General features: G+C 37.8%; 1 protein-coding gene across 2 annotated transcripts in view; it reads right to left on the minus strand.

Annotated features, from left to right (window-relative positions):
• Positions 1–23,869, minus strand: part of hs6st1a (heparan sulfate 6-O-sulfotransferase 1a) — a 757,672-nt gene that overhangs the window by 309,971 nt on the left and 423,832 nt on the right. The window contains exon 2 of one of the 2 annotated variants that reach the window (XM_039764307.1): positions 13,733–13,738. The exons of the other annotated variant lie outside the window; for it this stretch is intronic. Within the exon in view, the coding sequence (XP_039620241.1) occupies positions 13,733–13,738 (6 nt within the window). The remainder of the gene's footprint in view (positions 1–13,732; positions 13,739–23,869) is intronic. 2 annotated transcript variants of the gene reach the window in all.

Here is a 23,869-nt window from a genome sequence, read left to right on the forward strand (position 1 = left end):
GAATAATAGCTAAATAATGTTACAGATTACAACATCAATTAATGAGTAAGAATGCTTCAAGCCATGTAATGATTTTAGTGCAGCTAAATTAAAAAAAGCAAACCGATCAAACCTATATGTTTGAAGAGAATTGTGTTTTGAAGAACTTTGCAAATGTGTGCTTTTATTTTTCCATCATGTATAAAAAAATACAAAATAAAATAAAGATGACTTTGTTTTTCTAAAGAAAATCTGGTTTTAAACGTGGCTAACAGAGCCAGCACTCTACACAATTTGTACAGATAATTTACTCCAGATTTCCCGTCTTTAAGGATTTATAGAGAATTTAGGTTATTTAGGTTAAAAAAAAGTAACAATTAAAAAATATATAACAAACTAAGTGACTATCTTCCCTGCTATAGTGGTCCTTCTAAGCACCTGAAATAATGGTAGAGAGTGAGTTGTTTTACACTGAAAAAGGTATAGTAATTTGAAATACCAGTGTAATAAGCAATTTTTATGTTAAAATATAAAAAATGGCAGCTGATCGTACCAACTTATTTTAACAACACTCATCTTAACACATTTGTTCTTCAAATTCATTATGTCCATTGTGAAATTTTTGTGCTTCTCAGATTCATGCTGTTGCCACTCCTATCAAGGTGTGTAAATTTTCTTAAATCTACTGCTTTCCACATTTGATATTCTATATGGTCTTAGTTTATTCAATTCTTATGAGGTTCAGTTAAGCTACAAATTCTGCTCTCCTTTCAGTAAATTCTATCTGTCGCTAATGTGTTTTTCCCATCATCCATTCCATTGAAGAGCTAGATTAAGTACTGGTTTTGCTTTCTCTTCTTTAGCGTAACATAGCATTGTCACAGTCTCTGTTGTGTGTTTAGGAATCCCTTATTTCCTTATCTTTATACCATTTAACTCCGAACTGACAACTGAAATGAACACAATTTTTCTCAGTTCAAATTTATCAGAACTATTCTACCCCTATACATCTGAAATTGACATCTGATTTAAGACTTCTTCTTTGGAATAATAAGACTGTTTATTGGGCACTCCACTTTGGAAGTTAATATATCATTCTGTCCTCCATGCTGATTTTCTACAGATTTTTATAAACAGCGCCTACATCTCTTCCTTCCTTTCATTGCATTTCTTTAAAATTAAAAGCTTATTTTCTGAACCTGGATTCAGAAAACTTGTTGCCAAACTGATAAGCATCTTGACTCCTGTCGAATTTGACACACCCCCGCCTATCTTTAATAAAAAGGTCTTAATATTGGCAAAGACCCTATCTCCTTTACACACTGGATATGGTAAATTGTTGCAACATTTAGATATGTTTTTGATGATGCTGCGCTCGAAACATTCCAATTAATGAGGTCCACTTTCTGGTCCCCTATAATCAAGCAAATAGTATTCAAGAATCATCTCTGCTTTCTTCTTATCAAAAATAAAATCAAAATTTATTTATAAAGCACAATTTTAAAACACCATAAGTGTAAAACCAATGTGCTGTACAATAAAAAAATAAATAAATTAAAAAAATAATTTTTCTCGCTCACTAACTCCAGCTGATGGAAGCTTTGTACAAACTTCTGTGTAAGGCATGCAGCAGGCACTTTAGTATTCTCTTTAGTCTATGTGTAGGAATTTCCTTCAGTATTCTCTATTACATGGATATCTACCTTAAAAACTGTTTCAACTTCTAAAAACATGTGACTCTAAATGCCCACTTAATTGCACCACCACCAAAAACAAAAAAAAAAAACAAAAAAACACATACTTCTGGAATGTAGAATAATGTATAAAATATTTTGGGTGATTTTCTCTGAATATGTTTTTGTTAATAAGGTACTTTGTGAATGTATTCTCCACAAGTGGGAATTAGTCCAAGATTATTTTGAGGTTGGTGAATCTGATTTACAGTGCATCCAGAAAGTATTCACAGCGCATCACTTTTTCCACATTTTGTTATATTACAGCCTTATTCCAAAATGTATTAAATTCATTTTTTTCCTTAGAATTCTACACACAACACCCCATAATGACAACGTGAAAAACATTTACTTGAGGATTTTGCAAATTTATTAAAAATAAAAAAACTGAGAAATCAAATGTACATAAGTATTCACAGCCTTTGCTCAATACTTTGTCGATGCACCTTTGGCAGCAATTACAGCCTCAAGTCTTTTTGAATATGATGCCACAAGCTTGGCACACCTATCCTTGGCCAGTTTTGCTCATTCCTCTTTGCAGCACCTCTCAAGCTCCATCAGGTTGGATGGGAAGCGTCGGTACACAGCCATTTTAAGATCTCTCCAGAGATGTTCAATCGGATTCAAGTCTGGGCTCTGGCTGGGCCACTCAAGGACATTCACAGAGTTGTCCTGAAGCCACTCCTTTGATATCTTGGCTGTGTGCTTAGGGTCGTTGTCCTGCTGAAAGATGAAAAGTCGCCCCAGTCTAAGGTCAAGAGCGCTCTGGAGCAGGTTTTCATCCAGGATGTCTCTGTACATTGCTGCAGTCATCTTTCCCTTTATCGTGACTAGTCTCCCAGTTCCTGCCGCTGAAAAACATCCCCACAGCATGATGCTGCCACCACCATGCTTCACTGTAGGGATGGTATTGGCCTGGTGATGAGCGGTGCCTGGTTTTCTCCAAACGTGACGCCTGGCATTCACACCAAAGAGTTCAATCTTTGTCTCATCAGACCATGTGCCTTTTACTAAGAAGTGGCTTCCGTCTGGCCATTCTACCATACAGGCCTGATTGGTGGATTGCTGCAGAGATTGTTGCCCTTCTGGAAGGTTCTCCTCTCTCCCCAGAGGACCTCTGGAGCTCTGACAGAGTGACCATCGGGTTCTTGGTCACCTCCCTGACTAAGGCCCTTCTCCCCTGATCGCTCAGTTTAGATGGCCGGCCAGCTCTAGGAAGAGTCCTGATGGTTTCGAACTTCTTCCACGGATGATGAAGGCCACTGTGCTCATTGGGACCTTCAAAGCAGTAGAAATTTTTCTGTAACCTTCCCCAGATTTGTGCCTCGAGACAATCCTGTCTCGGAGGTCTACAGACAATTCCTTTGACTTCATGCTTAGTTTCTGCTCTGACATGAACTGTCAACTGTGGGACCTTATATAGACAGGTGTGTGCCTTTCCAAATCATGTCCAATCAACTGAATTTACCACAGGTGGACTCCAATTAAGCTGCAGAAACATCTCAAGGATGATCGGGGAAACAGGATGAACCTGAGCTTAATTTGAAGCTTCATGGCAAAGGCTGTGAATACTTATGTACATGTGCTTTCTCAGTTTTTTTATTTAATAATACATTTGCAAAAACCTCAAGTAAATTTTTTTCACGTTGTCATTATGGGGTGTTGTGTGTAGGATTCTGAGGAAAAAAAAGAATTTAATCCATTTTGGAATAAGGCTGTAACATAACAAAATGTGAAAAAAGTGATGCGCTGTGAATACTTTCTGGATGCACTGTATACACATTTCATATTTTACTCATACACTGTATACACATTATATGAAGCTGAAGTTCACAGTGTTACAATAAGGGTTCTCTTCAGGCTCCCAACATCCTGATGGGGGTCCTGAACCAAACCCCTTCGATAATGTCACCAAGATAAGCTGACAAATGGGGACAAATCTCACATGAAGCCAGGGGGGTATTCAAAAAAGTTTAAGTGTTTTTATTATAACAATCATCAAAACAAAAAGTGCAAAAAGTGTGGTGTCCAAAGTTCAATAAATAAAAAAATCCATAAAAACAGTGTCTAGTGGGGATAAAAAACCGTCCAATAAATAAATCCATTAAAATCTGAGGTTACAATGTGCAGAACTTAAAAAGCAGTCTCTCTCTCTTGTTATTCCCCGACCTACCTCCGTCACTCTCTCCCCGGCACACCATTACTTGCAGCCGGCGGAGACCAACAGCCACGAGCTCCTTCAGCTGAACTCCGTCTTGGCCCCCTTCCGGACGTCACTGCCACACCATCGAAGTCAGCTCTCCTCCCTTGATCCATCGCACACCCGCAGTGGCTTCTCAGATCTCACAGGAGGACACCTCACTGCCATCCCCAATCACTGGTTTTCAGTGGGGCGCACTAGCCCCTAGAGCGCAACTGTGCTCACCCCACTCACTGGTTTTCATTGGGGGAAACTAGCCCCTATAGCGCAACTGACTAACGCTCCTACGTGGGGCCCCAGCTCGTGGTGCCTCCTCATTCAAGGTGGCCAGATCGTCCTGCCAAGCTGCCATTAATTCCCTTACGTTAACCTTAATTTACTTCACCTCCTTCAATCTCTCCATACAATGATCTCTTTCCCCGCTCTCTCTGGTTCAACCCGTACATATACACCTCTGCAGGTGCCTCCACGGGAGCAGCGCCTTAACACTAGAATTACCAGAGCCTACGAAAAAACACGTAGATCCGTCCCACCTTAACTCGCTTTTTAAAACCGTTCTCACCTCTCCGCCAGCATCTTTTGTTAATCTAAATGTGCCGGCTATATCCATCCCCCACAGACTTAGAACGTGCACAAACTTCTCCCAGCTCATGCCTTGATTGATTATTTGGGAGTGAAGTGGAGTTTTAGAGTGGAAATAATAGATCAATATTTGGAATACATGCATTTCATGTGTGTTCCGTTTCTACAGTAATCCTTGTAAACACATTTTTAAAACAGAAACGTTTTTCATATTGTAGTAGTAAATAAACAAATGTAGGCATGAACTACAGTATATAATGTATGAAGCCTGAAGTCCAAAGATCAAAGGAACACTTTCACAAAATGTACAAATATAACAGAACAAGTATGCTTTTATTCAAAAATATAACTGCAGAAAAAAAGCCGCCTTAGCATGCCACATTGACACACACTTCCTGCAACTGCCTCGGTAGCGTAATGGTATCAGCTGCTGACTAGTAATCAAAAGGTCATGAGTTTGATCCCGCACAACTCAATTCTGAGAAGTAAACTGCTCTTATTCTTACTATTTTAGTAACTGTTTACTAAATATACATTTGATTTCAGTGTGTAACAGCCGGTGTAATTTATAATACTTGTAAAGGTTAATTTATTTTTTTTTTTTTTATTCACTTTTCATTCTCTCAGTCGTGTTCAGGATCCTTCCCTACCCAATCTGACACTGTTGTTTTCACATAAAGATGCGCTATAGCTCTGCAACGTACTTGTGACTGCATTTTCGTACCAATGCTTGCGAACTGAAGTGCCTGCGTGCACTTTTTATGGCATTACACATGTATTTTTTGAGCATGCCCGTGTTGCTCAAACACAGGAACATATGTTGGTGTACAAGTATAACAAAACAAGTGCACTTTTATTCTAGACTATAAGTAAAGAAAAAATAAAGCAAGTTACAGTAAGTGGTTGATACGACAGCTTGCGTGGTGCAATACTAAGAACTGCTGATTTCCGATCCGTGCTATATAAAATCATCATATTCAAATATTAACAATTCCCACACAACCTTCCTACATGTGTACTTGTTGCAGTGTACACATCTCTCTGTGCTATGGTTCCTATTACACTGAATGAGCACCTGACACTGTACTTCCTTCCCTATATAAATAACATTCGAGCTATAGCGCTTCTCCAAATAAATCACATTTGAGCTATAGCACGTCTTTATGTGAAAACAGCAGTGTCAGATGGGGGGGGGTCATGAACGCGACTGAGAGAATGGAACTGAATTTAAAAAAAAAAGCTAACCTTTACAATTATCATGCATTTACACTGGCTCTTACAGACTGCCTGAAATCAAATGTATGTTTTATTCTAAAATAGTACAGTACATGCAATATTAATTGAAAACGAACAGCGTCAGATCGGGCGCATATTCAAACCCGATCTGACGCTGTTCGTTTTCATATAATATTGCATTAGTGCGATGATGTTTTTACATATATTGTCTCTTTCATTCATCTTGCGGTTTGTAATCAGTGACCGCGTGTTTTTTTACCCCGATCTTGCCAGTTCGCACATGTTGCTGTATGATGGGGTTTCTTTTGTACTCCTTGACATGCAGGACAGAATAGTACAGAGCAGTAAGTTCAGCGCTATATGCAATCAGACAGACAGACAGACAGAGAAGGCACTAGATATATAAACAGGGAAGGCACTGTATAATAGATATACTGTATAAAAAAACAGCTAAGGGGATAGATATATAGATAGATCGGAAGGAAAGGCACAATATGATAGGCAGACTGGGAAGCTCCTATATAATAATAGGAATGGCGGGGAATTGAACTCGTATCTCTTGAGGTACAGCAAATCTACTGCAGTCTAAGTGACGAAATCTTACCACTACGCCACGGAAGCAGTTGTTAAACTTTTGAATCTTTTATAAAAGTGTTTATTTGATCTTTGGACTTCAGGCTTCATACATTTTATAGTTTATGCCTACATTTTGTTACATTTATTACTAAAATATGAAAAAGTTTCTGTTTTAACATTGTGTTTAAACAGATTACTGTAGAAACGGAACACACATGAAATGCGTGCGTTCCAAATAACAATCTATTATTTCCACTCTAAAACTCCACTTCACTCCTAGATAATCGAGGCATGAGCTGGGAGAAGTTCGTGCACGTTTTAAGTCAGTGGGGGGATGGAATAGCCGGCTGCTTGCAGTTTGTTTTTATCGGCATATTTACAGGACAAAGGAGGCTGGCGGAGAGGTGAGAACGGTTTTAAGAAGTGATTTAAGGTGGGATGGATCTACGAGTTTTTTCGTAGACTCTGGTAATTCTAGTGTTAATCATACACCACAGGAAGCCAATGAGGCAATCAAGAATGACTGCACCCGCACGTGCAGGTGCGACTTGCTCCAATTACCTCACTAACTCCCTGCGGTCGTGCGATCGCACCCACGGAGAATGGCACGGCTATACGGATTTAAAAAAAAAACCAGGCCCTTTTTCTTGAAGCTGCGGACCCGCTATACCACACACAGGTAAAAAGTTTTTTAAGTAGCATATTGTAATGATTTAGAGACTCAGTATTTCACTACTGGTGGTATAGGCTGTTGCCTTGGGCAAATCAGCATGGTTGGGATGCAGAGATGTAGAAATTGCAAGTGGAACAAACAATCTAAAAGACCAAACAACAAACAAATGGAGTTAGTCCTCAAGTTCTTAAGGCTAACTTTGTAGTATCCTCTATAATATCCATTACATGAGTCCTCTTGTGGTAAACCCCCTCGAGCCACTGCAGTTTGCCCATTGGGTTAAATTGGAGTAGGGGATACAATTATCTACCTGCTGTACATGGCTTATTTTTACCTTGACAAAGCTGGCAGCACTGTGAGGATTGTTTTTTATGATTTATCCAGTATGTCCATACCATCCAGCCATCCCTCAATAGATATGCAGGTGGATGAGCATATGGTGTCCTAGGTAATGAACTGTCAGGCAGACCTGCAGTTTGTGAGACTCAATGACTGTGTTTGTGATACAGATGTGAGCAACACTATAGCACAACAAGTACAGTCCTGTCTTCTTTTCCACTTTACTCTGTAAATCTCTGACTATATATATAACTCCAAGTCATGTCATTTGCAGAAATTCTCAGAGGATTCTACACTTATGGGGTATATCGATTAACAGGATGAGAATGCAGGAGTCATTAGGGTTAGGGTTAGTACTTTGTTTCTTGGTGCAAAAAAAACTGTCTGCAACTTAACTTCAGCAAAACCAAGGAACTGGTTCTTGACTTTCGCCATGCTGAACACGCTCTATGTCCAGTCACTACAGGAAGTGGATGTAGAGTTGGTGCACTGCCACAACAACTTGGGGTTTCACATTAATCACAGGCTAGAAATGTCTCATAGCACAGTAAGCTATATTAGAAAGGTCAGAGCAGACTTTTTTTTTTAGGAGGCTGAATTCTTTTAATGTGGGGAATGACAGCCCTCACATCTTCTATAACTTTGATGGTCAGTGCATTTTTCTATGCAGTGGGATGCTGGCAACATCACTTCAAGAGACGCCCGCCAAATCAACAAACTAATTAAAACTGTTAGTGGCATTTGAATCAAGTTATCTGTTCCATTTAGAATTAATGTCTTATAATCAACTATAGGCTAAAGTCAAACATTCTTTTTAGCCAAAACAATGAACATTTTCATGTACCATAGTATATCACAGAATACCATAAGGAGTGGCTGGTAGGCAGTCAGCGTAAACCTGATGGAGTTTGCCTTTTCTTAAGGATAGTGAATATCTGAGTTGGGCTCTCGCTGGAATTTGTGTAAACAAGGTATTTTACTTTTGTTCTGTTGCCAAAAGCCTTAGCTTAATGAAACATAAGCTGTTAAGTGTAGGTCTGTTTATTTGAAATTAAAATTAGATAACAACATGTAAAAAGTATACAAAATGCCTAACATAAATTTTCTTAAGTAGTTCTATTTGTTTATTTTATTTTTTTTTTATTTAAAGCTTTGAAGGTGTGTGAAACATCAGAACCTTACAAATAGCTATGCAAGCATATTCATATTGATAGACACAAATAATTTTTTCAAGTAGTTTTAAGAATTGTTTTTTCTCTTTCACTGGGCAGGATTCCTTGTTGAAACTTGTACACTAACCAAAACTATTCTTTTAATTAAGCCAAGTTATTAATTACTGGCAGTAATTTTGTCAAGGTTGAACACTGCACATTTGAATAAAATGCGTCTGCCAAGTGCACCAAAACTATTTTTTCATGCTGTTTTCTGTATATTACAATGATAGTCCAAAAACAAGCACTGTGATAAATATGCAAAATTACAAAAACTACACAAGTGTAAAAATTTAAGGATAGAGCCCCTGGGGGGTGGGAGGGTGACACACACATTGGTTTACACTCATTTAGACTAGTAATGCTATATTAAGGTTTATTTATTCTTTAACGTTATCCTGCCAAAGAAAGAAAGCAAGAAAGAAAGGGCTGCCATGCAGTACATCTCATAGCATGTCATATAGCCCACCCATTCTTCATTGTAAATAAACTTAAGTAAATAATTGTATGCTATCCTGATCTTAAAAATCATAATGAAGAAAGATGTCAGCCAAATATCACATGACAATTTGTTTTATTATGATTGTAGGTATTTAAGAACACATTTGGTAAGCTTAAAATTACTAATTTGATGGGAAAAGTATGTAAACATGTTTAAACTTGCCCAACACTATTACACAACAGACAAACCAGGTACTTAGTTTGATTATAGTGATATGATGTACAACTGGATCATTTATAACTACTTTAGCACAAATATATGATGACTAAGTCTAATGCCACTCTATACATTTTACCGCCTTGCTGATTTGCACATTCCCACTGTCTTACATCTTCTGCCTTGCTGACACAAAAAAATACAATTACAAGCACACCAAAATAACAATTTACATTCACAAGAATCCGGGGCATTCCAGTTCAAGCAACAGCCAGTTTTACACTATTGCATTCCAGACATTTAACAAGAAAAACAGTACCAATAATCTTATACCTTTTAAGAACAAGCTTGTAGTGACGCTGATTATCTGGTGTTGTATTCTATTGCTAATATTACAGAGGCTGAAGCCTCTAGAAAGTTTTTCTGAAAGTATATATGCTCTTATTAATAACTTTTTAACTTTGTGAAAATGCTAGTAACAAATGTAAAGGTATACACATACTAGGGTGGTCCAGATCTAATTATGCATTTTTCATTACGATATAACTTATTAAGTTTATTACATAGAAAATCACCTGAAAAATCCCAGACCATCGAGAAGTGTGTGAACTGATGACAAGAAGAAGCGTCTTTGTGCCAGACTGGAATCGTCCCCGCATAAATCAAAGTCATCCAGACGATCTGGATCTGCATAATTAGATCTGGACCACTCCGTGCATTCTCACTTCAATTCTGTGCACATTATTTTTTATTATAATAAGAATTTTTAATGGATTCATGCGGGTTTTTTACCAGTGACAACACAATTTCACCAGATGCCTTTACCAGTGTTTGGTAGAGATACCTTAATAAGTAAATAAGGTAAATTTTATTTAGAAAGTACATTTCATAGACAAGAAGTCAGAAAGTGCTGAACAATAAAAATAACTAAAGACTAAGCCCCTTGGTTTTAAATCTTGTGCAAGGAACAACTAACAGATTTTGAGCCGGGCAGTAAGTTTGAGAAGAACATTGGATAAATAGACTGGAACTTGTCCATTTAATGCTCTATACACAAGTGGAAAAATTTTAAAATAAATCCTAAAATCCACTGGACGCCAATGTAGAGTATAAAATAGGTTTAATATAATCTCTCTTTCTGGAACGTGGTAGCAACCTGACCGCTGCATTTTTATAGCTTCAAGGCTATGATTTGTCCGTAAACAAGTCAGTAAACAATGCAATAAAATAACTTATGTGTGAGGAAACAAATGCATGAACAATTTTTTCCAGCTCCGCAGATGTAATTATAGATTGCAATTTTGAAATGTTCCTTAACACCAGAATTACCAGAGCCAAAGAAAAAACTCATAATTCCAGCCCACCTCAAATCTCTTCGCACCTCTCTGTCAGCCTCTTTTGTCTTCTAAATGTGTCGATAAGCCAAAGCAGCAAGCAGCCTTATACCATCCCCCACCCCCCATCGCCTCAGAACGGCCAAGAAGTTCTCCAAGGTCCTGCCTTGATTGATTATCTGGGAGTGAGCTACTCAGAATTGTAAAGGGAAATAACTTGATGTGAGTGGTGTTTTGAGACAATGGAACTGGAAATTCTCTGATATGGAGAGGTAAAAGCTGACACACAAACGCTGGTGAATCTGCCTTCTTTGTATCTCACTGTCACTTGAATTTTTTTTTTATTTAGTTTTATTGAGTGTTCCTGCTCACGCTGAATTAGTATGCACCTTATGGTTCATGATGTCAAATAACTCATTTTATGACCTGTATAGTACATTTCGGAAAACACTGTGGCACTGATGCAACATTATTCATATTATTCCTATTCATTCGCCTGCCTTCTTGCGCTTCTAATCAGTGATTGCGTTTTTTTTTTGTTTTTTTTTTTCCATCTTGCCAGTGTCCACATTTTGGTGCACAGTACTGTTTTTTGTATTCCAGGACATGCAGAGGAAAGGACAGTACAGAGTAGTAAGTTCAGTGCTATATGCAATCATCAAATTCAAATGTTAACAGTTCACACACACCTAAGGACCATCCTTTCTAGGTTTAGGGCATGTGCACCTGTTGCAATGTACACAGTTCTCTCTGTCCTGTGGTTACTATTACACTGAAGAGGCGCCTGACACTGACTTCCTGGGGAAGTGGCGGTCTTGAAACAGAAGCTTGTCGATGTTGCATCCTCTTTTGCTTTATCCATCGCCTTTTCTTGTAAGAAACGACGATGAAGCTCCTCTGCAAGTTAAGCAAAGAACACTATTCTTTTCTCAGTGCTTAACCGTGCATGCCTTGTACAGTACATGCACGCGGATCGCTGCCAAGTCAAGCGTGTTATATCACACAGCAACTGGCCACCTGCATGCTCCTGCCGCACCGAATAAGCTCATGCCTTCTGGCACACGATGTCAATGCAGCACCGGGAGAAAAAGAAGTGAGAGACAAATATATGTGACATTTTGAAGAAGTCATTTTACAACTTGAATAGTATCAATCAGAAAACAGCGTCGCACTAATGCAATATTATTTGAAAACGAACAGCGTCAGATCAGGTGTGAATTTATACTGGCGCTGTTAGTTAGAGTCAGATCAGAAGGGGCGAGGGAGAGCGTGAACGAGAATGAGATAATAAAACTGAAAAAAGCTAACTTTTAGAAATGCCATACATTTACAGCTGATCTGATCTAAATAAAGGTAAATAACATTCAATCTGGCTCTTACATACAAAGTACAGCGACGGCAGCTTCCACCTGCAGCTATAGACTCTTCAGTGCGCAAGCGACTCTACACACTAGTGTTTAGATCTGGACGGTGTATGTGCCCCAAAAAATAAGTCTAACTGCATTCTCGTACCATTGCTTGTGTACTAAAGTGTCAGCAGGCACTTTTCGTGGCATTACACGTATTTTTTGAGCATACCCTCTGCACTCAACTTGTGATTTTACGCTGCAGAAAGTAAGTATGTAACTCCAGGTAAATAACATTCGATTTGGCTCTTACAAAGGACGGTGTATGTAAGGATGGTGCATGTGCCCAAAACATTAACATTTATATGTTACTTACATAAGAGCCAGATCGAATGTTATTTACCTTTATTTATTTACTTACTTCCTACAGCGTAAAGTCACAAGTAGAGGGCAGAGCTTCCCATGTACATATACAAAGTACAGCGATGGCAAAAGTGCATTATTGCTCGGATGTAGAAGCGTTGTCATGATCTAAGTTCACCTCTGTTATAGCACGGCTTTATGAGAAAACTGCAGCGTCAAATGTGGGGGGTGGGGGTGGGGGGGAATCGTGAACACGACTGAGAGAATAAAACTGAATAAAAAAAAAAACAAAGCTAACCTTTACAACTATCATAAATTACACCGGCTGTTACAGACTGGAATCAAATGTATGTTTTTATTCTAAAATAGTAAGAATACAAGCAGCTCACTTCTCAAAACGGACTCGTCTGGGATCGAGCCAGTGAAGTTTTGATTACCAGTCAACAGTTGATACCGTTGTGCCACCGAAGAGGTGGTTTCTGCAGTTATATTTTTGAATAAAAGCGCACTTGTTCTGTTATATTTGTACCTTTTGTGAAAGTGTTTCTTTGATATTTGGACATCAGGCTTCACACATTATACACTTCATGTCTACATATTGTCAATTATTACTAAAACATGAAAAACGTTTCTGTTTTAATGATTTGTTTACATAGATCGTTGTAGACATGGAACACACATAAAATGCATGTGTTCTAAATAACGGTATAGTATTTATAAAAGGTGTCATTTTGCTTGCCTTCTCACTTTATACAACTCTAAGCAACTGACACGCAGGTAAACAGACTTGAGCAGAGAAAACTGTGTGGGGTGGGGGATGTGATAGCAGGCTGCTGGCTGCTTATCGACACATTTACAGGACAAAAGACACTGACGGAAAGGTGAGAAGCAATTTAAGGTGGCACAGATCTATGAGTTTTTTTGTAGGCTCTGGTAATTCTAGTGTTAACCGTACAGTTAAAATTATAATTGCAACTGGTCAGCCAAAGTCTGTAACAGTATACTTCCTCTTTTGGCAATCTGATTTAAGCTTCTAGTATTTAGGTTTTAGCCTGTCTTTATGAAAATATCATATATCACAGATATTTTAATACGTCGTAATTTTATTACTTGTTTAATCAAGTTATTTTATTGACTTTCCACTACTTTCTCAAAATCACATGGTATATTTCAAAAGCAAAGAACATAGGCAAACTTCACAAGGTGTAGACGCTGAATTACCTATAGAAATGCAATTGCAGATGCTCAGAAAAATAGGAAAAAACACCAACTCACTGACAATATGAGTTGAAAACCAACTTATACAGTAATCACTATGTGTATACAATGTTAATGCACATAGGAATCTATGCTCTTTAGTATTCATGTTTTTAATTTTTGTTTTAAGCGAGTAACAGTGTCAGCTTGCCATTAAAATATTATAAAACTGGGGTACTGAAATATTGTACTATTTAAGTGTGATAGCCAATTATAAAATAATTACTTAAAAACTTCAGCTTTACCTGATACTTTGAAATTCACACCAACGGGGAATGTGGTCAGCATCAACATGAAAGGAAACAAAAGCAAAAATAAAATTAGTTAATTACAACATATATAAAGTTAGAATCATCATTTATTTACCAAAAACAAATAACATGTAATTCTGCACTGAAAAAAACTAAATCACACTGTATAATATTTACCTACTCAAAATCAAACTATACATTTTAGAAAAATATTGAGAGAAATAAATGAACCATATATACTCAGCAAAAAAAGAAATGTCCTCTGACTTTCAACTGTTTTTACTTTCAGTAAACTTAATGTGTAAATATTTGTATGAACAGTAAAAGAGTCAACACCATAAGACATAAACTAAAATGTTTCACAATGTGTCCCTGAATGAAGGGAGGCTCAAAATCAAAAGTACCAGTCAGTATCTGGTGTGGCCACCAGCTGCTTGAAGTACTGCAGTGCATCTCCTCCTCATGGACTGGACCAGATTTGTCAGTTCTTGCTGTGAGGTGTTACCCCACTCTTCCACCAAGGCACCTGCAAGTTCCTGGACATTTCTGGGGGGAATGGCCCTAGCCCTCACCCTGCGATCCAACAGGTCCCAGACATGCTCAATGGGATTGAGATCCGGGCTCTTCCACTGCGAGGATGATCAGCGGTCCTTCCTGTCTACCTGTAGCGCTGTCTTAGGCGTCTCCCAGTGCGGACATGGCAATTTATTGCCTTAGCCACATCAGCAGTCCTCATGCCTCCCTGCAGCATGCCTAATGCACGTTCACGCAGATGAGCAGGGACCCTGGGCATCTTTCTTTGGGTGTTTTTCACAGTCGGTAGACAAGTCTTTTTAGTGTCCTGCGTTTTTAAAACTGTGACCTTAAATGCCTACTTTCTGTAAGCTGTTAAGGTCTTAACGACCATTCCACAGGTGCATGTTAATTAATTGATTATGGTTTATTGAACACGCATGGAAAACATTGTTTAAACCCTTTACAATGAAGATCTGTAAAGTTATTTGGATTTTTAAAACATTATTGTTGAAATACACAGTCCTGAAAAAGGGACGTTTCTTTTTTTGCTGAAAATATATATATATATATATATATATATATATATATATATATATATATATATATATATATATATATATATATATATATATATATATATAAAACATTCAAATACATGTATTTGAATATATATAACTGAATATATTAATTTATGTAATGCTATATGAAAAGATGACAAACATAAATGATTCATCACATTTTATTGACTACAATAAACCAGCTGTTTAGAAAGAAAAAATATCTTTCATTAAGAACAGAAATTTAATGTGCATCTGAGCTATTTTAAGTCCTAAATAAACATGAGATTTGCAAATGATTTCTGAGGTTTCAGAAAGGCTTCTGTTCTAGCCGAAAAAGATGGTAATTGATATATTTTCATATTTAGCTGAATACATTTTTTGTCTTGTCCAAAATTGAAAAATGTACACTTCCTAGGTTTCTAGTTGCACAAGACAGCTACTTGACCTCAAGATAAAAAAAAAGAAAAATGACCTCTTTTTTGGCAATAAAACAAAATAAAAAACATTTTATTTATAGACATAAATACAAACTTGCCTACAGACATACACGTAAATAACAAAATGAATCCTTTGTGGTTTGAAACTGTGCTAAAGCTGTAGGTGAAGAAAAAAATCAAATGTGTTGTTGACATTTTATAACTCTAGATATATTACACACTTATATGTACAGTAGTGTAGAAACAAAAGCATATTTAATTGAAGCTAGATGCTATGCAGGAGAAAAGCATGGTGAAACTAAACAGAAGGGAGTAAGAGAGGTGAGACTATTAAAAGAAAAAAGACACAATTTTCCAATAATTTGATTATTTTTCTAAATTGTGAAAGAGAAGTTAGCAGTGGCTACATGCTGGATACCTGGTTGTTTGTACCCAAAAGACAGTAAATGAAAAATGATGTTATATTTTAATTTTTGATGTGCTGATTAGTATATTTTTGGAAAAAAAAAAAAAAAAACTTTCATTACTCTGGCACTTTGAGATCAATCTCTTCTATGGGATCTTTTCATTTAATTTTATCAGAAGTATAAATTAGCATTAAAACAAGCTAAGTACAGCCACTCTCTTTGGCTTTTATTTTATACATTTATTTATTTATATTTTACACACACACATATTCTTGTTCCAGGACCTCTGCAGAAAACGTAATAAGTCCCCTATATTACTTGCACATAACCTAAGCACATCCTCCTGTATACTCTAAAACATCTCTTAAAATACTTACAATATAGCACTAGGTGCAATTACACTTCCACGAATTTCAGCTTCTGTCTGCTTTAGTATGCGAATGCCTGATTCATTTTTACCAACCTTATGGCTTATTTTGGCAAGCAACATCTCACTTTCAAAAAATCTAAGATTTTTATTTTCTCATTTAGAAATATCACTTTTATGCTTCCCCTTTGAGCTTGCACTGATGAAGTCACTGAACTTTGTACGCACCACCCATTGCTACTACTAATTTGACGGTTCATTGAGGTCCTCAGAAAAGCCCTGCCACAATCGCTCACAACCACTGGCAGTACATCAAGAAGATAATCAAACTTGACTATAGAAAGACTAAAAACAGTAACAAGGTGTATGTAGGTGTACTTACTTTATCATTAAGGCTTGTTTGTTCTATGGTGCAAACAGCTGTAGACAAGCTCGCTCACAAAGGATGTGCACACTCGTCTGTTCATAGTTTTCAGAGGACGAAATTGCACAGCAGCACATTGACGCACGACTGTATATATAACAGAGACATATACTTCGTTTGATGCACTGCAAACATTAACGCTGAGGATCTATGTTAATTACTTATGCAGTACTAAAAGTGCCAGAGAGCTGACCGAATCTTGGCTATCAAATGAGAACGCCATCAACAGACACTTGGACATAAATCCAGCATATTAGTGATGGGAGCTCCGGCTCTTTTCAAAGCTTCGGCTCTTTTGGATCGGCTCCCTTTAAAGAGCCGACTCTTATGGCTCCCGAATGGCTCTTCATTTAGTATCACTTGGATGCTTATATTTTAGCCTAATTAAGTAATTATGAATGGTTTGTGTATAAGCAATTTCTTATTCATTGTTTTCAGACATTACGTATTTTTATGCATTTTTACATTACGAAAAATACAGTTACTATTGTTTAACATTTTAATAAAAGCTTTAAATGAACAACTTAACACAAAACCACAGCAAACAAATTATATAAAGGCCAAACTCAACAACAACACAACACTATGACTCTTTGAATAAAAGTTTCTACGCCAGGTTGACGTTCAGAAATGCCAGATGCCTCAGTTTTAAGGCATGTACAAAAGTTGTAAATCCTCTGTCCTCCACAACAGAAAATGGTTGAAAATCGCTAGCTATCATTTTAGCCAGCTCCTCATCGACACTTATTTGTTTGTCTTGCGTCATTTGTTTTGGAAAAAATGTGCTTATTTTGGTTTTAACTGAAGACTGTGTTATACCTGCAGTTTTCGGGAAGACAGTGGATGCTGTAGCAGAAGTACTTGGCTCTTTTCCAGGGTCAGTGGATGGCAGGAGAGAGGGCACGCTCTCCTCCAGTTGCACGGATGGGTGGGTGGTTCTTATACGAGGTGTGGCAGAAAAGTAATGAGACTGATTTTTTATTTAACAAAGTTTTTATTTTTTTCAAACATCAATGTTATCCCCTTCAAAGTAGTTCCCTTGGGCAGCTACACACCAATGGAGACGTTGTTCCCACTGTTGGTAGCAGCGCTGGAAGTCTTCAACCGGTATGGTCTTCAGCATGTCCATTACACTTTTGGATGTTTTCTAAAGTCCCGAAATGACGTCCTTTGAGGACATTTTTCAGTTTAGGAAAAAGAAAAAAGTCACACGGACTGAGGTCAGGTGAATAAGGGGGCTGGGGAACCACAGGAATGCCTTTTGAGGTGAAAAATTCTGTTATGGAGAGGACAGTGTGACATGGGGCGTTGTCATGATGGAGCATACATTTGTCTGCAATGTCTGGTCTCACACGAATGACCCTTTTTCTGAGCCTTTCAAGGACGTCTTTATAAAAAACTTGGTTGACAGTTTGTCCTGGAGGAACAAATTCTTTGTGGGCGATTCCCCTTTGTCAAAAACAAATCAGCATTGATTTGATCTTGATTGCTCATTGAGCTTTCTTTGGTCGAGGAGAGTTTGCAGTGTGCCACTCCTGACTTTGCCTCTTGGTCTCAGGATCGTATTCAAAAATCCATGATTCATCACCTGTGATCACACGACTAAAGAAATCTTGCTCATTAGCGATTCTGTCAAGAAGATCAAGACACTTGTTTTTTCGATTGTCCTTCTGCTTAATTGTGAGGTTTTTCGGCACCATTTTGGCACAGACCTTTCGCATGTGCAAATGTTCAGTCAAAATTTGATGAACGGTAAATCTGTTCAAATTTAATTGTTCACTCAACATTCTTAATGTTAAACGACGGTCTGATCTCACAATGTTTTCATTGGTTTTCGAAGTTGAAGGCCTCCCTGAACGGTGTTCATCTTCAATGTGTTTTCTGCCTTCCAAAATGATTTGTGCCAGCGAAAAACTTGAGCTCGGGATAAAGAATGTTCCCCATAGGCCTGTTTTAACTTTTCAAACGTCACACTTGCCGATTCTCCAAGCTTAACACAAAATTTAATGGCACAACGTTGCTCCAAATTCTGCTGTTCCATTTTGCGTGACGCACAACCAAAAACACAACTTCGCTAATAGCAGTCACAAAAATCACGTAGTTAACGGAAGGAGTTGAAACTCGCACTGAGCTATGGGAGGGTACTGATACACGTGCTCTATCAAGGACAACAGCGCAGCGTTGCCAGATCGCTTGCAGTGTTGCCAGTCTCATTACTTTTCTGCCACACCTCGAATGTCTGTGCAGGTTTGTTGTTGACCCTGCTCTAACGGATATTTCCATATTACAAATTCTGCACTTAGGTTTGTAGTCTCCAATATCACTGAAATGCAGCCAGATGCTGCTTCTTTTTTGGCTTTCACTCATTTCTTCACTCTTCTTTTTTCTTCACGATGCGCTTGCAATTAAATCCGGCTCCTCGTCTGTCGCAGCGACAGCTCTGTGTACCTGGCCTGTACCAACACTCGCTGTCTTCGGAGCGTCTGCCCCCCTTCCTTCTTTCACATAATGGTACGATCCTAGTCCGATGTGTCATTCGTGAACGAGCCGGCATTATGAGCCAATGTTCTGTGTGCCAATATAAATAAAGTCTTGCCCCTGCCGAATGGATTTCAGTAGAGCTAAGAAGGAGCGGCTGAAGCTTCAGCTCTGCTCAACAGGCATCTGCTCCTCTCGTTCGCTTCAAAGCATCGGCACTTAGAGCCAGCTCGTTCGCGAACGACACGTCACTACAGCATATGCAAACTTAAGAAAACCATGTTCAAAATAAATAAAACTTTACACCCAATAACCCCCACCCCTCCTGATTACACTGACTTAAACACCTCTCTGCCATTAAAGGTAATTTTTGCTATATATTGCCTTTGATTCTTGTAAATCTAAGCATCATCCTCTGATGAAGGCCCCTGGTAGGGGTTAAAAGCTCAGGAATAAAAACTGCTTTATGATACGTGATTCATTTTTTTCTCCCTTTGTGGATCTCCAGCTGCAAACCATATCACAGACCTTCTTTTCCATATATACTGTATATTATATATATATATATATATATATATTCAAATTATAAATATTTGTTTTGAATTGTTTCAGACACAAATTTGTTTTTTTAAGGCTTTCCTGTTTAGTCCACCCATTGCTAGGCTACTTCCGTGGTTACCAGGGATGGGGTTTGGAGATTGCAACCCAGACATTCATGCAACAGGTTAAAAAGGTCAATCAATAAAAAAAAAAGCTTTTTGTGGTTTTTGAATTGTGCTTGTATTTTGACACTCATTGTGGCTATAGCTGTAATGTAGTAGATCTGAGTTTTTGTTATTGGTTTTGGCTGCGGCTTTTCTCCTGGTTATTTTTCAAATAGTCTTCACAGACATCCAGCATATTAGTGCTTCATTCAGGAAACAAAACAGATCTGTTTCAAACAAGTATTAGTTAATATTAAATGAATTTGTTCAAAACCTGCAACAAAATCAGTTTTACTGCTGTGGTGGATTGCCGGCATGTTACTCCGGCCCTCACCCCCAGGCCGCCAGGAGGAGCCCTCCCGACAGCATGATCATGCCCCGAGTTCCAGCAGGGCATCATGGACTTTGTTGTGTTTACACAGCCCTGCTGGATACCTTGGGGGCCACCAGGCGTCGCTGTAGGGGGCTCATAGGCTCGCATGTGCCCAACAACCGGAGATGCGTTATAGTCATGTGGCGGGAAGAAGCGGCGTGCTCCGGGGTGAAGAAAGGACTGTTTGCCCTGACCCGGAAGGAATAAGGAATTGTGGACTGATTGGACAGGAACACCTCCGGATCAGGGTGTATAAAAGGATTGTGGGAAGGCCCAGACAGTGAGCTGAGCTGGGAGGTAGGAGGGCGAAGTGTCTGGGCGAGGAGGAAAGAGTATTGGTTGGTTTTGTGATTTATGAGTGTAGAGTGGAGGGTGCTTTGTGCACTGTATAATAATAAAAGTAATAATTATTATACTTTCACCTGGTGTTCAGAGTGGTACCTGAGGGTGTTAGAGGTGGACCACACTTCTATCTGCTACACTACACAGACAAAAGAATAAAATACAAAGTAGTATTTTTAAATTAAGAGTAACCTATTTTAAAAATGTTACCTTGGAAATATTCTTAAATCAACTTTTGACTCAAACTTGATTTGATGGACTGCATTTTCATAGTAAGTCTTAGCAAGGTCAGTGTAGACACTCCAAACTGTTTTTTTCTTCCATCACTTGTACAAAAATATACATTGTACTTTGAGTGTGCATTATCCCCTCTTTTACAGAGACCACATTCAAAGTCAAAATCCTTCTTTCATACAGTATCTAACTACAATTATACCTTGTTAATTCATGAGAGTACTATTTTATATAAAATTATTTAAAAAAAAAAAAATCAAAATAATCAAAAAAAACCTTCCATTGTGGGTGTGTTATCAGAAAGCATCAATAACAGAGGGGAAAAAAAAGTAAATAAAAAAATAAACTTTGCTTTGTCTTCTCTGGGTATGAAAGTACACAACCTTAAAAGATGCATTAAATGCAGTTTTTTTTTATTTTGGAATTAAGAAGGCAGCATTCAACAAACTGTTTAATGTCATATCAAATCAACTAAATTTTAGAACATCTTACTAAAAATTTGCAATTTTGATGAAAAATACAAGTTATTACTTACTAGACGACATTAAGTTTTTATATCATGGCGAGTGTTATAATAAAAGGCAATTTCAAGAAGGAGTAAACCTTTTTTAATTTGAAAATTTTTTTTCCACTATCAACAACAATTTATTTTAAAGCCCAAGGTCGCACAAGGAGTGCAGCAATCGGTGTCAGGCTAAAACACAATTAGTATGATGTAGCATAAAATCTTTGTTGGTCTTCATGAGGGGTGCCTAACACATGAAACTTTTTAATTGCTAAAGGGAAATCCAGGCAGTGATTACATAGGTCCCTAGAATTATAACACTGTGCAGTCCATGCAGACAAAAGCAATGTTTGCTATCTTTCAGTGTCTGTCATATCAAACTCTGCCCGCAATGCAGGAATTGCAACAGGCAACACAAGATCCATTCCTATACCTGGAAAGCTTACGAAATCTCTACAGGGTGGTCCAGATCTAATTATGCAGATCCAGATCGTCTGGATGAGTTTTATTTATGCGAGGACGATTCCAGTTTGGCGTGAAGACGATTCTTCATGTTGTCAGTTCGCACACTTCTCGATGGTCCAGGATTTTTCGGGTGATTTTCTATGTAATACACTTAATATGTTATAGCATAATTAAAATTGCATAATTAGATCCGAACCACCCTATACAGTTGACAGCAAACTGGAAGGTGAGTGAATAGCCTTTTAATTCTCATGTAGAGATGCTACACACACTGGGCCAAAATGATGTGCTCTTTGCCCAGAAGGTTTACATAACACATGCCCTATAATAGGCATCATCAGCTCATAACAGTTCAGAGTGCATGAAACGTAACTCATTAATTAGAATGTTAAAGTCAATTAATGTAGACATCCACAGTATTTAAAAAAGGACAGAAGGAAAGTGAGTCCTTCCCTCTGGGAAAATCTGGTAAGCTTCATTTGAAAGGCTGAGTAAGGTTGCCATAAAGTGCCAACATTACTCAAATTTTCTCCTGGAGGGGGTAAAAAAAAAAAAAGAAAAAATGACAACCACTAGAAACATACAGAGTAAATTTAAGCAGAACCTTCAGCTAAGACAGGACATAATTAAGTGAAAGCTAATCAGGCTAATGATTAAACAGATGGTGCAAGACTAGAGTTATAAAGCTTGCAGACAGGTTCTAAACACCAATTATAAGAGATAAACCATGCCAAGTGTTTCAAAGCCCTGTCTGTCCTTCATTTGCATGTTTAATATTTTATTCACGCTCATCCACAGGAGAAAATATATTTAAACAAGGTTCAGAAAACATGTTTAGCCAAAACAGAAAAGTATAATGAAAATGATCACATAACAGCATTAGTCAATGAATGGTGTTATGGGTAAGGGATCCTGAATGAACAACTGAGAACATTAATTAATATGAAAAACGTTTTAATGATAAGTCTTAAAGGTGTTGCGGGTAAGGTAAAATATAAGTTGTCAACACAATATAACCTACATGGCCAGTGACAAACAGCTTTTCTGTACTCCTCCACAGACACGATCTTGCTCCATAGTACATAACACAATGTCAAGGGAAGGGCTGGATACCCTGGTTTGATTTGCCTTTTCCCAATATCCTTGGGTCCCCAAGTTATATTCCATGACACTCGATATCTAGCAGGTCTTAATTACTTTTCTTTATTTATTAATATTGAATACAATTAGATGTTTTAAAAATCTACTCAGAAATAAACCCACCTTATATACACTCACTGACCACTTTATTAAGTACACTTGTTCAACTACTAGTTAATGTAAATATCTAATCAGCCAATCATATGCATTTAGGTATGTAGACATTGTCAAGACAATCTGCTGAAGTTCAAACTGAGCATCAGAATGGTGAAGGAAGGTAATTTAAGTGACTCTGAAATTGACATGGTTGTTGGTGCCAGTCGAGCTGATCAGAGTATTTCAGAACTTTCAGAAACTGCTGATCTATTGAGATTTTCCTGAACAACAATCTCTATGGATTACAGAATTTGATGTTCAACAACATGAAAATATTCATTCATATTATCTTGCATCAATAGTTCAGGCTCGTAGTGGTGTAATGGTCTGGGGGATATTTTCTTGGCACACTTTGGATCCCTTCGTACCACTTGAGCATTGTTTAAATGCCCCAGCCTACCTGAGTATTGTTACTGACCATGTCCATCCCTTATGATCGAAGTGTGGCCATCTTCTAATGTTTACTTCCAGCAGGATAATGCATCATGTCACAAAGCTCAAACCATTTCAAACTGGTTTCACGAAAATGACAATGAGTTCACTGTATTCAAATGGCCTCCACTGTCACCAGATCTCAATCCAATACAACATCTTTTGGAGGTGGTGGAATGGGAGATTTGCATTTGGATGTACAGCCAACAAATCTTCCACAACTGCATAATGCTATCATGTCAATATGGACCAAACTCCCCCAGTAATGTTTCCAGCACCTTGTTGAATCAATGCTATGAAGAATTATGGCAGTTTGGAAGGCAAAGCAGGGTCCAACCTAAAACAAGCAAGGTGTACTTATTACATATTATATACTCACTAGCCATTTTATTAAGTCTGTATATAACTACATTTTTAAATGTGCAGGGAGCTCTAAACATATTAAAGTGAAGTGTGCTATGTAAAAATAAACTAAATTGAACCCACTGAAACTCAACACATTTTTTCATTTAAATTAGGCAAAAAGTCAAGAATTTGCACAGGAGTGTACTATCAATGACAAAATCAACACTGCTTGAAAATGTTTATAAT

This window comes from Polypterus senegalus, chromosome 1 (assembly GCF_016835505.1).
Source record: "Polypterus senegalus isolate Bchr_013 chromosome 1, ASM1683550v1, whole genome shotgun sequence".
Lineage (NCBI taxonomy): Eukaryota > Metazoa > Chordata > Cladistia > Polypteriformes > Polypteridae > Polypterus > Polypterus senegalus.